Here is a 16,543-nt window from a genome sequence, read left to right on the forward strand (position 1 = left end):
TCCTTCGTTCAGTGGGAATGTATCAGGACAGAGGCATGGGAAAAAGTTTATCAAAGGACTATCACAGAAAATAATGGCAAAACTGCTAAATTTAGGACGTGCTAGGACTACTAACTGGACTCTGCAGACTCCGGAGGCATATGTATAGGCAAGGAGGGCAGAAACTTGTGCATATATTGCCAAGAAGTAACAGTGGAACATGTCCTCTGTTGAAGGCCTATGTAGGCTAACATCCAACAAATCCTGGGAGAGGAAAAGTCAGAGCCTGAAGGATACAAATAGCAGACCTTGAAAAGTTTTTGGGTCTGGGAAAAATCCTTAAGCTTAATGAAGAGCTCTAGATTTAAAAAAAAATGCACAATGGACCGATACTGGTCATGGTGCACAAACCGTAAAGAGACTAGCTCCTATATAATCTAATCTAAAAAAAATTTATTTTTATTTTTTAAACGAGGGTATTCGACTACGATATTATTTGAACCCTTGGTGCCGGTGTTTTTGAAAAGCCATTTGTAGTATGGGGTTTGAATGCAGGGCCGCTCAATTCAAACCCAGGACCTTTACCTTACAGTGATGAACACCATGTCAACGTCTAAACCGTTGCACCCACCAACACCCCAGTCTAATCTAATCTCAAAAAAAAAGTATAGCAAGTACTGGCCTTAGTGTGCTCCCTTGGGGCACTCCTATTTTTATTTATTTATTTTTCAGTTATGAGTATTTATCTTTTGTATGCCGGTTTCAAATGCATAGCCGTTGGATAAAACACACAATTCATATTTGTTTTTACACATGTCACGGTCTGTTCTCGATTCAACAAGATGGGCCCAACTCTGAATTCTTTTTATGAGAAACAGGGCCCTAGAGGTCTTGATCGAATCTGCATACAAACGATCAGGTGCCTTTTTATAATAAAATTTTGAAGTTCAAGTTTGAAAACAATTTATTAATTACACAAAAAATAACAAAATCAGTAAATTTCCTTTTTAAATTTTAAACAAACAATTAAAACTTTTAAAATTTAAATAAACATTAATTTCATGCAAACTGGTTGCCAGACCGTTTGGAACAAGGGTTGGTGGGTACTCACTGTTTACAGTCAATCCGCTATGTACCGCAGCACTCTATTTTAGGGAATCCAACACTTTTTAAATTCTTTTCAGGATCGCACACTTCTTTTGTCTATCATCTACACAAAATGGACTTGTTCACTTCTAGACTTGACTGTCTCTACCCTCACTGTCCCGATCCTCTCTTATTTTTTGCCCTAGGCCTAATCATGAAATCTAAATCACAACATTGTCACTTTGAAATAAATTGAAATGAGACACACATATGCACTAAACTTATCTTTGAATAATAATTTAGTGTATTAACGGTTATTATTGTTATTGGCTTCAGTTCCATTCATATTTTTTATGTCACTTAATTAGTATATTAACATTAAAATTTAAGGGTGGTTTGTGAACAACCAAACATTCAAAATAATTTTAGGTATAGCATAAGGAGAATGAAAGGTACAGAAATGAAAAATATAAAATTACTTCTGAACATTTTATTATGAACTAATTTAAGCTTGATTGCTTCTTTTCATTTGAAGATATGTATGATGGCTGCAATTCAAAATATAAATGATAACTTGTAACAATTAATATGTATATGTCAATTGTTAATGTAAAATATGTAATTTTAAGAAAAAAAATTGTTATACTTTCAAATATACATATATTTCTTTTTTATTATACAGAACATATAAGTAATTCAAGTTGTCTATATGTAAAAACATTATATAAAAACAATTACATTACATAAAATGTCTATATAAACACCATATAACATTGTATAAAAATCACAGATTAAAAATTAGAATACTTTCGGTTAATTAAAGTCGGTCTGAAAAATTCAATTCTTCCATGTTTACTTGTCCGGAATGTTTCGCTATTCTATATCTCGCCAAATCCTTTCTGGTAACCATTCCAATCACCTGTTTAAAAATAAATGTGGTTAAATTCTAAAATTATATATGATTTAAGTTTTATAAAAATGCAATGGCCGAATGTTAGTCATTAAATACAAATATAAGCTGGCTAATGTAGAACAATGTCCAGCTATATGTATAAATACCCTGTAAACAACAAACAATTGCAAGTATTTAAAAAAATGCAAGAATGCAACAATTTGCAAGTAAGTAAATTTAAAAAAATAATAAAAAATAAAGAAAGACTTATTTTTATTAGAAATTTTGTACAAAATTGAAAAAATGCAATTTGGTTCAAAATGCAGAATACAAATCACAGCCTCTAATTGACTTTTCTGTTTACACGAGTTATATGGGGAAAAACATGATTTTGAAGTGCATACCAACATAAAAGTATTTCATATAGATAACTTTTGACACAGTGACCCTACTTTCTAAGGATGGTCGATATCTGATATAAATGTAAACTTACTCCATTTAAAAAATAATAGTACAAGGTACTCATTTAAAAAAATTCTCACTTAATGTTATTAAGCTTACAAAAATATATTATTTTTCTACATATTCTCCTACCCTAGAAATACATTTTTCCCATAGGATTGGTAATTTTTTTTATTTCATCATCATAAAAGGATCATAGTCATTGCAGCACAAATGCTTCCACCGCTTCATTGTTGCACAAGGTGATAAGTCTAGAGACTAATGATTCTTATCCTGTTGCATTTCATTTTTGCCTCATGGTGTTAACCATAAGAGGCCAGGAGTTGTCTTGCAGAATTACTTACTGCAGAATTACTTAATTACTGCAGGATTATGTACTTCAATCATGGAGAAAGTGAACATGAAAAAGCTGCCTCAATGTTGGCCTTGGTTACACTTGGCATTGGCAATCATGGCTCTCATTCTCAATCTTTTCACACTCTCCAGAAATTTTTTGGCAGCAACAAAGATGCGAGTTCTTGGCAGGGTGTTGACCCTGTACTGAGCCTTTTAATCACCCCAAAGTTCTGGTTAGATTCATCCACTCCTTGGTCAAAAACTTGATAATCCGTTCCTCCATGGAGACACTCACTTCTTTCTCATTATTATTTGTTTGTCTAGCCCTTTCAAATCCACTCCTCTAACATTTTAAAGAAAATCAATCCCGTTTATAAATACACCCTCATATAAATGAATAAATAATAATCTGCCCCTCGGAGCAAAAGTGGATTATTACTATTTAAGGCCTAATTCTGGGTTTTAAGATAGCTTTCAATCAAAACTGATTCCAGACTAACAGTGCAACTAAGCATATCAGAGCATGATCAATGAATCTACAATTTATTATTATATATTGTACTCACTTCATTTGTTTCATTTACAACAATTAAGTGTCTTAAACCAAGAGCTCGAAATAGTCTAAACATCCTTGGTAATGATGCCACCTAAAATAAACAAAAAATTACATTTCATAATTCGGCAAAGCAATAAAAAAGTGTTACAAACAATTTCAAGAAACATTGACATAAAATTAATTTATCTTGATAGAAAATCATGTAAACCAAAGGTTTAAAATTTGAATATACAATATCTTTTGGGCCAAATTTCACCCGAGTGAGAGATGTGTTCAATTTAATTTGAACAGGATACAATAATATGTCAGACAGCTTAGTAGTCACTACAATATGCCAATCACATCACCAGCCTGAAGATGAATCTGATATGCAAGAGTAAAGTTGTCTGACGTGTCAGTTGACTTGTACTTACGTGCTGAACTGTGTAAGGAGATGGATTCATATATGGTGTTAAATCTATTTTACAGTCCATCTCTTCTTCTGGTATATATATATCCTATTTTGTAAAGAAATATAATTAATTTACTGCATGACAAAACTTAAAAAAAAGATAAGACTAAAATAACTAAACCTTTATTTCACAATAACTTGGATACTCTTCTCTAAAATCTTTAATTGTAATTTCTGGGACAACCCCTTGCTGAACATGAATTCGTCTTTTCAGAAGGACTAGTAACTGAGATCGTAAAATGAGTCCTCTCAACCGGCCAGCAGATTTAAAACAAGCCTTAAAAATGTACATATGTCATTACACATTTCCAATGCAAGGACAATTTCAAGGCAAATAAGTGTCTTAAACCACTTATGGTTAAGCAAATAACTTAAACCAACTTTTATTATGTGATTTTGGTGACAAAATTGATAAATATATCTACAATAGTGTTTGTACTTAAGAAAAGCATTCAATAATCAAAATTTTGCAAACGTTTCTTATTTGTGATTCACTATTTATACTTGAAAAACACGAAACTTTCCAATATATTTATTAAATCCGTATTAAGTTATAAAAAGAATCATAATTTTAACATTTATAGAAATTGTGAGATTTCTCCATTCGATTTGCAGGAAAATGAAACTGTAATTTGGCCATTACAAAACCAATCATTTTGGTCTGCTTGTTCTCGCTAGTTTTGATCAGACACAACACTGAAGATGGTGACATGTTGAAACATGCCTGATAGGCCAAAATGATAGGTAATGATAAAATTTAATACGAAATGTATACAAAATAAATTTCTACTTCTCTTCTTTATACAAAATAACTATAAAGAGTGACATTGCATTAACGGAAAGGATTATCTAAATTAAATTGAAATAACAATGCAATAGAAACTTACCCCAGAAGATCTGTGATATTTACTTTTAGTTTCCTCTACGATAGGAAAACCATTGAACGTGACACTTGTCAAAATATTTACAATTGTTCTCACGTTTACAGTAGGTGGTAAAGTAACTACTGGGTAGCTCATTACTTTGTTAGCAGTAAATGATGAAGATAAAGGAGGAGGGTCCCATGCTAACAAGGGTACTCCAGCCAGCTGAATGTGTATATCATAGAATCCCTTAAAAAATGCATATTAATCCATGTATGCTTAGTAGTCATAATTGACCATACAAATTAAAATAAAATTTGAAAAATGGCAAAATGAGGGGAAATTCAAAAAGTTGTAGGTTGAGATGAGGAGTTGGTGTCTGAGTGGGTCGAAGTCTTGATTGCTCAAGTAGTTAGAGCAGCAGTGTATTAAGCCGAAGATCATGGTTCGAATCCTGCTCGAGACACTAACTTTTCCATCTCAACCAAGACCTTAGATAAAGAGAATTGAAATAAATGTGCATGTTTTCCACTTAAATGTCACTTTTGCTTTTATTTAAATAAAAAATTGAAATACCTCACAGAAGTATTCACCAACCCATTTAGCTGTCATTAGTGTTATCATTAATGGTAGTCCAAAGTTAATATTGCCAGTTGCTTCAATCAAGATAATTGTTAAACTTATTGTCATCCTTACAACTCCTCCAAGTTGTGCAGCTGCTCCTACTAATGCATACTTTCCGGGATCGACCCAACTCTGAAAATCAGTACGTTAATAACGTTTTCCCCCATTAACTAATTTTCAAAGAAACTAACGGCATTTGGTAGCATCAAGGAAATGAGTATTCCTATGACTCTTCCCCAAGCTGCCCCTGTCAGAAGACAAGGTATGAAAATTCCTGCAGACATACTCAAACCGTAAGTCCATATAGACAATCCCAAATACACAACCATGAATATAACTAGAGTTGATAATTTATGTGATGCTGAAAATTATATTTTAAGATGATATTTACGTATTCATAACACTTTTCAAATAAATAAAAATTACCAGGTGGATCATGAAACAAAGAACGAACACTAGCTTCAGGGACTTGCAACCAAATTGCAGCAGCTGAATTATATTCACCATCATTACAGTACATCTTAATTTCAAAAAATATATATTTAAAAATGCTGTACAATGAAAACAAAACATAATGTATAAAAGTAGATCTATAATTACCTGGATAGGGAATTTTGTGGGGTCTTGACCTAATGGTCGACAGTCATTCAGTAGGTATATCATGAGTAACCCAACAGTAGCGCTAACTGCAGCGACCAAACATGCTTCTACTACCTTCAGCCATTGGCTGTTAATATATCTGTAAAAAATATTTAAAAAAAAATAAAAATATCGTATCCATTTTCGGCCTCTAAGCTAATGACTTAAATACCTTAATCTGAAAACTGTGAGCCTATAGTTAATAAATGTATATACTGATCCTAAAATACCCCCAATAACACCCATCAAAGCAAAGAGAGCCAATTCAAAAAGTTGATAATCTAATGATTCAAAATGGCCAAAATTAAGTAATCCATAATAAGCAAGCTCTCCTGTAAAAATAACAAAATAAAACATTAATTAATAATCAAGACTAAGGTCTAATCCTGGACAACCGACACCAGATTAGGAACCTGTGTCACTTATTCTAACAGCCTCACATAATTATAACCATACTCGTAATTTAACATGTATAACGGAAAAATAAAACCACCTGGTCTTCCATGATAAGCGCTCAAAATAATATTCAATGTAAATGTGGAAATAGAAGAGGCAAAAAATATCCTCCAAGTTAAGCTCTGGTTCCAAAAACTGCTTCCTTCTTCTAAACTAAACAAAACACCACCTAAAAATTATTACAAAATACAAATAAATTTCCCATATCTTTTATCTTTTTAATTAAAACTCAAATACATTATAATAAATATGTTAAGAACTAACTTTGCCTGAATATATAGCTAATCAACAGAAATCTTTTTCAATATCATTAGAATTAATCATACCCACAGGAGCTCCAAATGCTGCTGCTACGCCTGCAGCAGCACCACCAGAGACAAAATCTCTTTTTTCGTGGTCTTCTCTGAAGTAACCCAAAATCTTGCAATCTGATTTCAGAGAAGTGCTTTTACCCTGGGAAATACCAGCAGCAACTACAGCACCTGCATGGATCATTGGTCCTTCCTTAAAGCAGAATAGGAGACTATTTAAAGCTTTGATGCTGTATAATTAGCTTTATCATTAATTTGTGTTTTAAAGAATTATTATATTAATTTATAAATACTAATGACATATTTATTAGTCAGGGATACATATTTATTAGCCAGGGGTAATTATTAAATCATTACAAAACGTTTGGCTCTGATACTCTGCAGTGCGCATCTGAATTTATAGATGTGTATTTTTCTTTATTTTTACACAGTTAAACTGATCGAAATGATGAATGATGGAGTGAGTGCGGTGTTCAATCCTTTTTCAAAAAAGATAGTTCCCTCTCACAGTAAGTTGTTTTCTAATGATCCGGATTTTGAGCCCTCATCAGGTTGAAGGATTTCAACAACCATGTCTCTCGACATGAATGGATTGTTGGAAAACAACTTACTGTGAGTGGGAACTATCTTTTTTGGAAAAAGGATTAAACTGATTGTTTTGTTTTAAATTTTGGACTAAGAAATAGGTGTACATTAATTCTGTGTAGCCATAAAAAACATTGCAACACATTCTCATTGATATAAGTGAAAGCAAATTAATTTTTATTGAATCACTTGGTGGTGCAAGTGGATCACGACACAACCCTGCTTTCAGCATTTCTTCTACCTTTTCTATCATACATCTCCAGGTCAATATTGTTTTATCTATCTATTGTTTCTTCAAATTAATTTGGGCATGCTAGTCAAGAAAATCCAAATAGGGTACTATAGAAAACTATTTATTATTTGCTGCAAGAGATATTAAAAAAAATGATATTTTCTACAATCCCTTGTTCAAGAATGGAAAAATTTTGTGTAGAAAATGCAAAGGCGATCCAGTGCAAGCAATTAATTTCTCAATTAAACCTCAAGACAACTTTATCTTTTTGAGTTAAATCAAGTTGTGGATTATCAACATGGACTCTGAGAAATTGTCACAACTCATCCAAAAAAACGCAACTAAATCTCTCCCAACTTAGTGCTGGATATAACTGATGTAAATATTGTTAAAAGAAAACCAGAGCAAAAATCGTCCAGGATTCTGCATAATTATTAATATATGGAATAACGTTAATCACTATCTGTCAGGAATGTACATAGATATTCACATTTTTACACCATCTACCTTCACTTTCCGTACAAACCATCTATTGTTTATCTGAAACCTGTTTTGTTGCAGATTCCATGCACACACCAACCGAACTACAAGGATTTGCAGTACTAACATCACCTACCATCAAAGAAAAGAGCCGAGAAAAGCCAGCAAAGAACGAGCAAAGATTTCAATACTTTTAAATTGAAATGTTTACAATTTGATTGTCTTACATAAATGTGAATACTCAATGTTATCAAAATTTTCAAATAAAAAATTTGAATTTTTTTTTTTGTGAGGGTTCGCAACAGCAGAGGTTATATCAACCCTCGTGGTGCCGGTGTTTTTGAAAAAGAGCCCATTTAAGTTGTCGGGTTCAAATGCAGGGCCGCTGGATTCAAACCTGGGACCTTTACATTACAGTGATGAGTGACGTGTCAACGCCTAAACCGTTGCGGCCCATTGTATTATTACAGACATATTTAATTAAACTATTTAAAATATTAAACAGTTACTTCCAAATTGTTTAATGTTACTAGAAGGTGACTTTAACTGTGTTGGCCAGTTAAATCAGTTATACTGTAAATTAATCTATAATAACTTTTTGTCACTTCGATGAGACTGAAAATATAAAAAGCCAGCTTTTAGCAGAAGCTCTAGAAAACAAAAATGTTGTTTTAGTTAATGGCAGATCCCATATAACAACCCTGGGCATTTAACATGAATGTTGATGGTCAGAGTGTATTGGACCCGGTGTGCTGAAACCTAAATTGTTTGTCTTTTTTATAAATGATTTATATGTTAACCTTTTGTTTTCCACTCTAATCACTTTCCTCTCAAACTAACATTAAATATACTTTCAAATAAACATCATAGAACTGATCTGTTGTTGTTTGTAACATCTTAATCAAAGAGATACTCATCCAGATACCTGAGGTATGGTTCTATTATCGTTCGTTATGGTAAAATACAAAATAACTCACAATTTGAACTCTAATCTAGCAGATTTATGAAACCATGAATAGTGTACAGTTGTACCTTGTCAAAAAGCTAAATTTTTCCAGATATTCTCTTCTTTCTCGTATGACCAAGATTTTTTTTTTTAAGTGAGGGTAATTCAACTAGGTTAGATAAACCCTTGGGGTGGCAGTGTTTAAAAAAAATGCAGGACCTTTATCTTACAGTGAGTAATAAACACCATTTCAATGCCTAAACCAAAGAGGACACTCAAGCTCCTTATAAGTAAGATTATACTGTCACTAGGAAATATGCTTAAGCAAACTATTCAGAAAAATAAATTTGAATAGTTTATTACTAATAACTATTTTTGCAGAGTATATCAAATCATCCATTTCACAAAGACTCAGAATGGGGAATGATTGAATGGATCATGGAGGTTGACTGAAGATGGGCCAATGGCCAAGAAACATAAAAATGCAAATTTTCTTTTCCTCAAAAATCATCTAAAATTAAATCTTTGTACATTATATGGAATAAAGATTAATAAAACATACTAATTAATAAATTATTTTTAAGTTGTATTTTTATTGATTAAATCAGTTTTTCTTCTTATTTTCTCTATTTACAAAATCTGCATTTGTACCTCATGCTTATAAGCCTTTAATTTCTTTACACCAAAATATATATATTTTAAATTATTTCTTTACCAAAATTCAGAGTAATGTCTTTCAGAGAAACATTGGCACGATAAAGAAAGTGTTTTTCTGAAACCTATGTCACACTAGAACCGAGAAACAGAAAAGTTTAAATTTTTGTAAAGTACTTTAGATGCAATTTTCATGTAAGCACATATAAATTTTCTATGTTAGTGTCTGGTATAGTACACAGTTTAGTGTATTTTTATTTTGTAGTTTTATAGCCAGCCTTGACGCTTGCCCCATTGGATCAGTTTGTAGGTTGATGTAAGCTTTATTGAATTTTGAAGTTTATTATCATGACTAAAATAAACAAATAAACATCAAAAGGATAACACAGTTACCACCTTTTATTAGTTCAGAGAAATATTATATTTAAATATTTTAGTTATTTTATATGTAATATTAAAAACAAAAAGATAATAAATTGAGCATTCCTATAGAGGTACTAAGAAATATATAGTATAAATATAAAGGTATAAATAAAAAGTTACTAACCTTTCCTCCAGCAAGACCACCAACAACTGTAGAAATCACACCAATCACCTTGACTATTAGAGTTTTAATTCTTACTAATCTTGGCATTTTTATGCCATTAAGATAACATTTTACTTGGGGTATCCCACTACCTCCAGCTACAGGCTTCAAATAAAAATTACAAATTATGTGGATTATTATTCATTCATAAATAATAGTGTTGATTGTTTGCATATATATTAGGCAAGAAAACAAAACCTATTTCACTTGGTTGACGTTTCTGAAAATTTGTTTCCTTCCTTTATTACAAAAAACACATATTTAATATGTATGTGCATGATCATTTTTTACATCTAAATATGTGGTTGATAGTTTACATACTCGCACCCAATGACCATTAAAATTTCTTTGGTCCTGTTTTTTAAAATTTCTTCAAACATGCAGTTCACTGGGAAAGGTTTTTTTAACTATTTACATTTACTACATCATTTGCCATGTTACTAAGTCTGCAAAGAAAGAAATATGACATCCTGAATGACCTATGCAGGGGCATGGCACAGATCGCTGATCCAATATTTCAAGGCCATTTTATCATATATAGATCTTTGTACCTTTATGTATTTTAATTACAACAACAACAAATATGTTTTTATTGATTGAATGTATTTATTAGCATGAATAATGGGGCTTATCCCCCAATTACGCCCAAGGAATATCGAGTACTCTGAGATAGTGTGAATGAATTGCGGTGAATGTAACTTATTAGTGTGAATAGAGGGGCTTATCCACAATTGACAATGCCCTGAAATATAGAAAATCTAGTAATAGGATAACGAAAAGCGAGTCCGTTACTGTCCTATTTGTTCTAATCATAACTTGGTTGGATAAACGGAAAAATAAGTAGTACGGTTAATATGTGAGATAGACAAGAAAGGAAAAGCAAAGAAAGAGAGGGAGAAAAGTCACGGTGATACTTTGTGAGTTCATAAACTCTCAACCATGTAAATGTAACTAAGTAACAGATACATTACTTATTAAATAAAAATAACTGTTGTTCTCAAGCAGTGGTACTGATAAATAAATACATTTTCTGAAAAGTCTGCCAAATGAAATAGCTTCTTCTCTTACCTAAAGTAACCACAAGGTCAAAAAAANATATTGTGATGACAATGCTAGGATGCAGGTGTTGCTCCTAGAATTGTCATCAGCACTCTCCCACTCTAGAAATTTTATAATGATTTTCATTTTAACAAACGTTAGTCTTAAGCCAGATTTCCCGAAAGCATATCGACGAGATTTGATTTAGATTCATAAAGTTCTGAATGTATATCAGTAACTTATTTGATTTATATATATATATTTCTACAAATAATCTTACGGCTTTAAATTACCTTGTAATAGCAAGTTTTTAAACATAATTACCTCAATATAAGCTACGAGAACAGCACCTACAAATACCAATCCAACATTCATTCCAACCCATATAAAAAAAGGCACATGTAGGCAGTCTTCAGTCACACAATGATCAATATCTGAGTGGTAATATTAAGGACAAAAACCAGCTTTAAAGGTAATGGAACATTTTCAATACAGTTAAAAAGGATACTGTTCTTAATAACACTATATTTGTATGTAGAAATAATATCAATTGATATGTCTATACATACTCCAATTAATGCAGTTAACATACCGATGAGAAAAAATATAATCCATTTCATAAATAATTTTTTAATGTAATAACTGTAGCCTTTGTTCCTTTCTTCATCTAACATTAATCGATTTTCACATATATCATAATCCAAACTCTGCAAGTAGATAAAAATAAAATAAGAAAATTAAAAAATAAAACACACAAAACATACACATACCTCATATTTGACTGAAAGAACATCTAACGAACCAATAGGCACCGTTTCATTTGCTCTACTTGATCTTTTCAATGAATGTATCTCATCAAGTATAGGTTTAATATCATCTTTAAACCCATTTTCATTGCCTGAATTAAAATTCTGAAAAAATGTAAAAAAAAAATTGTATTTATTAAAAAACTATAAACATAGATTAAGGTAGGGAGTTTCATTTATTTATTCATAATTTCATGTTTCCAAATTTACCTTCACTTCCTGTTGTGAGCTTGTCCCATAAGATTTTTTTCTCCTTCTGGTATTTTCTGAAACCAGAAGGGGGTCTTGGTCACTGTTTTCCATTTAGTTATTCAGATTAAGAAGTTATGAATGTGATGATTCCATTTTATAGAGATAACTAAAACACACAATAAAATGATATACTATTGGATAAATGTATTTTATTTACTATCTTGTTTGATTTGAAAAAGTGAAAACAAATTACTATAAATATAAAACTGATTCACTCTTTGGAAATACACTGATTAACATATTTTGGAACAAGTTTAACATTCCACTGTACATTGCTCTGGAATAGATAAATTATATCTACAAACTACTTTCTCCTGATATTTTAATGTGAAATTATGAGAAATGTTATCTTATGGAAAGGCCCTATCTTTAGAGAAGAAAGGCATGTAAATCTGAATAGGTTCAGAAAGGAAGATAGTTGAGATAAAGGTGTTAAGTTTCACCATCTAAATAGAAAAAACACACGTATCATCGGTGGTGCATGATTTTTAAATTTTATTTATTAATCTTTTCACAGTTGCAACATATAATAAAAAACATTGCCATCTGCAGATAACTATTGCTAGTACCTATAACGTTGTGGGATTAATATGGTTATAAAAAATAAAATAAAATAAAATAATAAGTCTGTACCCGTTAAACATACAGGATCCTTATACTAATAACAAATTAATGAATCCGACCTTATATACCTTCCTAACCTTATAAATGGTTATAACTAATTTAGTGAGGAAAAGGGAATATTTTCTTATGATAGAAAGTAATTGCGAGCTGCGAGCTGAGCTACGAAAGGACGTGGAAGGACTCTCTCTCAATTTTGCTTGAAGGCACCTGCTCTTTTTTATGTAAATGGCAAGGAGAGTGCGTATGTCATAGATCACATATTTTTATTTTTTCAAATCTAAATACATTTATTTTTTTGAGGGCTTTGTTATAATTTATTTGGATCAGGTCCCAAATTTTGTCTTTTCCGTTTAATTTAATTGAGTCTGTGGCACAAATATTTTTTCTTATTTTTATTTTACACTCGCAAGGATACGAGTTTGTTTCGTGTGAAGGGGATTCACGTTAACACGTAAAGTTATTTTTTTGGTTTCCTTTTCACTGGACAAGTTGTATAGTATAGTGTAACGAACCTTTATGAACGAACACCACTCCACAAGAATTTTTCACTAGCAGTTTTTTTTTGTCTTGATAACATCACACACTTTTATTTTTACTTTATCTTCTTTCTAAAGTTGCAAGCAACCGAGTAACTCCAAATCCAGCATGGCTCTGCCTTAGGCCTGCCGCCGTCCTCGCATCTGCCTCCTCAATCATTGGAACTCTGCCTTATTGATTGTTTATATCGCTTTGGCGGCCTTTATGAAATGGCTTTGTCATTTACCTTAGTATTAGTACAAAGTAGGAAAATGCGTGGAGCATTCAGAGGAATCAAATTTTAATAAAACAAATATGTTTTTCTGATTAGTTAATAAGGTATTAAATAAAGAAGGGAAATTACTTTTAGAAGGCATGAAGGACTTAATTTGTTTTGTTTGCACCTGGAAGGACTAAATCTGATAATCTTGGAAATTTCACATTTCTTTCCATGGTGGGAAAAAGAATAAATGATCAGGAGTGGGTCAATCAGGCAGGCCTGGGACTTGTTCTGGATTTAGCATTTGTTAATTTGTCTAATTAACACATCACAAAAGCTGGTTATTATTATGTGTTTGTTAGTGTTATGTCTTTCTGAATGCATTATCTACAAGTTTTAACATGTAAACAATCGTAACACAGGATAATAAAAATTACCAGAAAATATTAAGAAACCAAATGTGAAAAGCCTATATGTAAAAATCAGTGTACCTTCTACATACAAGATCTTGCTAGTTGTTTCTTTGTTGTTCGGCTGTTCATAAGGGGAACCTGCAAGGACTTTGACCCAAAAGCAGGTGCCTGAGTGTCAACTGTGTATGACCAATGCTCAATCGGGTAGTACGATCCCTTGTCTTCGGCTCAGGTTATCTGAAGACCATCTACTGACAAGACTCACAAGAGCATCTTGGACGACCCCGCCCACTGATGTCATCTTTCTTTTATCATGTTTTTCACTGCAAGCTTAGTCAGAGGGCCTCATTGCGATGGTCTGGTCTGGAGGGTGGGATGTCCTGGTTTTCACCACATGTTCATTATCCTCCGGGCTGACGTGTCTAGGAACCCACACAACAACCACCATTTTGCTGAGGCATATTTCCCTAACAAGAGCATGATGAAAGGGTCCACAACTTGTCTCTTAGTGCAAAGAGAGAGTCGGTACAAACAAGGAAGGCTGAGTGCTTGTCGGTCCTTATCGCCTCGAGAACGTGCCAACATACATATATCTGCTCTATATACACTGCAATGACCAGAAGGTGGCCACTCCCTCACTATACACGGCACATGCCACACAATATATATATANTTTTTTTTATATTTTACTAAAGATTAAATTGAAAGTTCTAGATGGGTACCTTCTTAAAGGAAATTTAACTCTCTTTTCAATGTTTTTTTTGGATTTCCAATAGTTCAAGAGCTACAAATAGATTTATATAAACAGTAGATAGTTGAAAAAAAAATTGAATATCTGCGAAGGGTTGACAATCAGTCCATGGTTCATATGAACTTTTTTTGTTGCATATGAGATGTAGAAGCATCTGGCTTACTTTGTTGAATGAGTAGCCAATCACACTGCATAAAGTCATGTAGTTGTTTGTATGTAAAGACAGACATGTAAAAAAAGGAAATCCGGGTAGAACATTCAAATCCCTTTATTTAATAAGGCTGAAAATCATCGACATTCCATCCCCTAATTCTTGCTCAATTAACATATAAATCAATTCATGAATGAATCCCTACCCTGCTTACAACTAACAATTCTCAATTCTTGCCTATAATCTAAAGAAACATATCATATTACTTCTCTAACAATTCTTTATTCGTATTAAAGAATTCACAACTTAAATCTAAATAATTAACCAACTTAGTTTTTTATTAGGTCTCAATTCCTACTCATAATTTACACACCCTAATTCTTGTATAATTTCTATCCCTATGTATAAATTAAATAAATACTTCAATAATAAATAAATACACCCAAGCTCTCCGACAAATCTCTATTCCTATCCTAAGTTGGCTTATTTCTTGAGGAATGTATTATTCAAGATTTGGCCGCAGCCGCGGAACTGCCCCGAATGTTCTCCAATTCTCCTACCAACTGTTGGACAAATCTTGTACTCACAGAACTGGAATGCTGGCATCGATCTTGACTGTTATGTGGTTCATATTCTGCAAATTATGCTGACTATGTCACCGCACCAGTTCACCTTTCTGACTCGGTCTGCCTGACTCTCTTGCCTCTCTAACTCCGACTGACTCTTCTGTACACCGGCTGCCATAACCACACCAGTCCTTTTTCTGTAACTGAGTCTTCTTCAACCCTACCCTCTTGGGATAGTATTTTTAAGCCAATCAGTCAGGGAGGAGGTGTGGAACCCTAGTTAGTTAATATTGTTATTATGTTTCCTGGTGACCCGACTGCCTTTTTTTTCTTCCCTAGTTTATTAAACTTTTCCGGGTGAATACGGGCGTTAACTACTCCTAGGGTTGAGCAATAAGGCCACCTTGCAACACAACAGTAAATATTTTTGTGGCGATTACCCAGGAACATATATATACAACATATAACATATATAACATATACAACACATTTCTCACACCCAGGTGTTAATATTTCACCAGGTTTCTTTAGCTGTGCCTAGGGTTTACGTGAAAGACTAGGTCGGCTCCCAAGATTCGAGGACACTTCCGATGGCCCAATCTTGCACAATATGCTTTCCCAACAATTAGCCGAAATATCCTTCCTTCCCATCGTAATATTTACAATTAATTAATTAAGGTTTTTAGTTGAGACAAAAACCTTAATTAATTGAATGATATTAATTGGTCAAGCGGACCACGAAAATTAGTGAATTTACAATTAATTTAACTCCTAATAAAATCTGTTTAAGATTCCTTCTTGGAATTTTAAATTTAACTTTTAAAGTGGTAAATCTCCAATCATCGAAATTGGTATTTGTGTGTTTGTTAAATATAAAGTGTTCTGGTTTAATTGATATACATATATGTTTTAAATAGCTTACATAATGAAATGTCGCCCGCTCCTAAATGCACCATCTAAAGTAGAGTAATACTCTGAGTCTGAATGCAGTTATGCACAACTGTAAGTTGTTAATATGTGAGTAAGAGTATTCGCTGATAAGGAAGAGAGTTATAGAAAATCATATCA

The 16,543-nt window shown here is 32.5% G+C and overlaps 1 protein-coding gene across 1 annotated transcript; it reads right to left on the reverse strand.

Moving 5' to 3' along the window:
• Window positions 1–1,743: 1,743 nt before the first annotated feature.
• LOC106673022 (H(+)/Cl(-) exchange transporter 7) lies at window positions 1,744–16,537 on the reverse strand. The gene is made up of 18 exons (XM_014404925.1): window positions 16,398–16,537; window positions 12,193–12,340; window positions 11,947–12,087; window positions 11,685–11,883; window positions 11,501–11,610; window positions 10,100–10,243; window positions 6,671–6,848; window positions 6,382–6,513; window positions 6,061–6,220; window positions 5,850–5,988; window positions 5,676–5,769; window positions 5,441–5,610; window positions 5,202–5,381; window positions 4,650–4,874; window positions 3,884–4,039; window positions 3,725–3,808; window positions 3,322–3,402; window positions 1,744–1,984 (listed from the first exon to the last, which is right to left on the reverse strand). The coding sequence occupies exons 2-18, from the start codon at window positions 12,283–12,285 to the stop codon at window positions 1,883–1,885; spliced, it is 2,388 nt and encodes a 795-aa protein (XP_014260411.1). The 5' UTR covers window positions 12,286–12,340; window positions 16,398–16,537; the 3' UTR covers window positions 1,744–1,882.
• Between the last annotated feature and the right edge of the window lie 6 nt (window positions 16,538–16,543).

Source organism: Cimex lectularius, unplaced genomic scaffold, assembly GCF_000648675.2.
Source record: "Cimex lectularius strain Harlan isolate CLEC.00 unplaced genomic scaffold, Clec_2.1 scaffold224, whole genome shotgun sequence".
Classification (NCBI taxonomy): Eukaryota; Metazoa; Arthropoda; class Insecta; order Hemiptera; family Cimicidae; genus Cimex; species Cimex lectularius.

Coding starts and splice junctions, on each gene's coding strand:
- LOC106673022 (XM_014404925.1), bottom strand. CDS start 12,285: ATGGAAAACAGTGACCAAGACCCCCTTCTGGTTTCAGAAAATACCAGA. Junction 6,514..6,670: donor AGCATTTGGAGCTCCTGTGG/GTATGATTAATT, acceptor AATAATTTTTAG/GTGGTGTTTTGTTTAGTTTA. Junction 5,611..5,675: donor TTTGTTTCATGATCCACCTG/GTAATTTTTATT, acceptor TATAATTTTCAG/CATCACATAAATTATCAACT.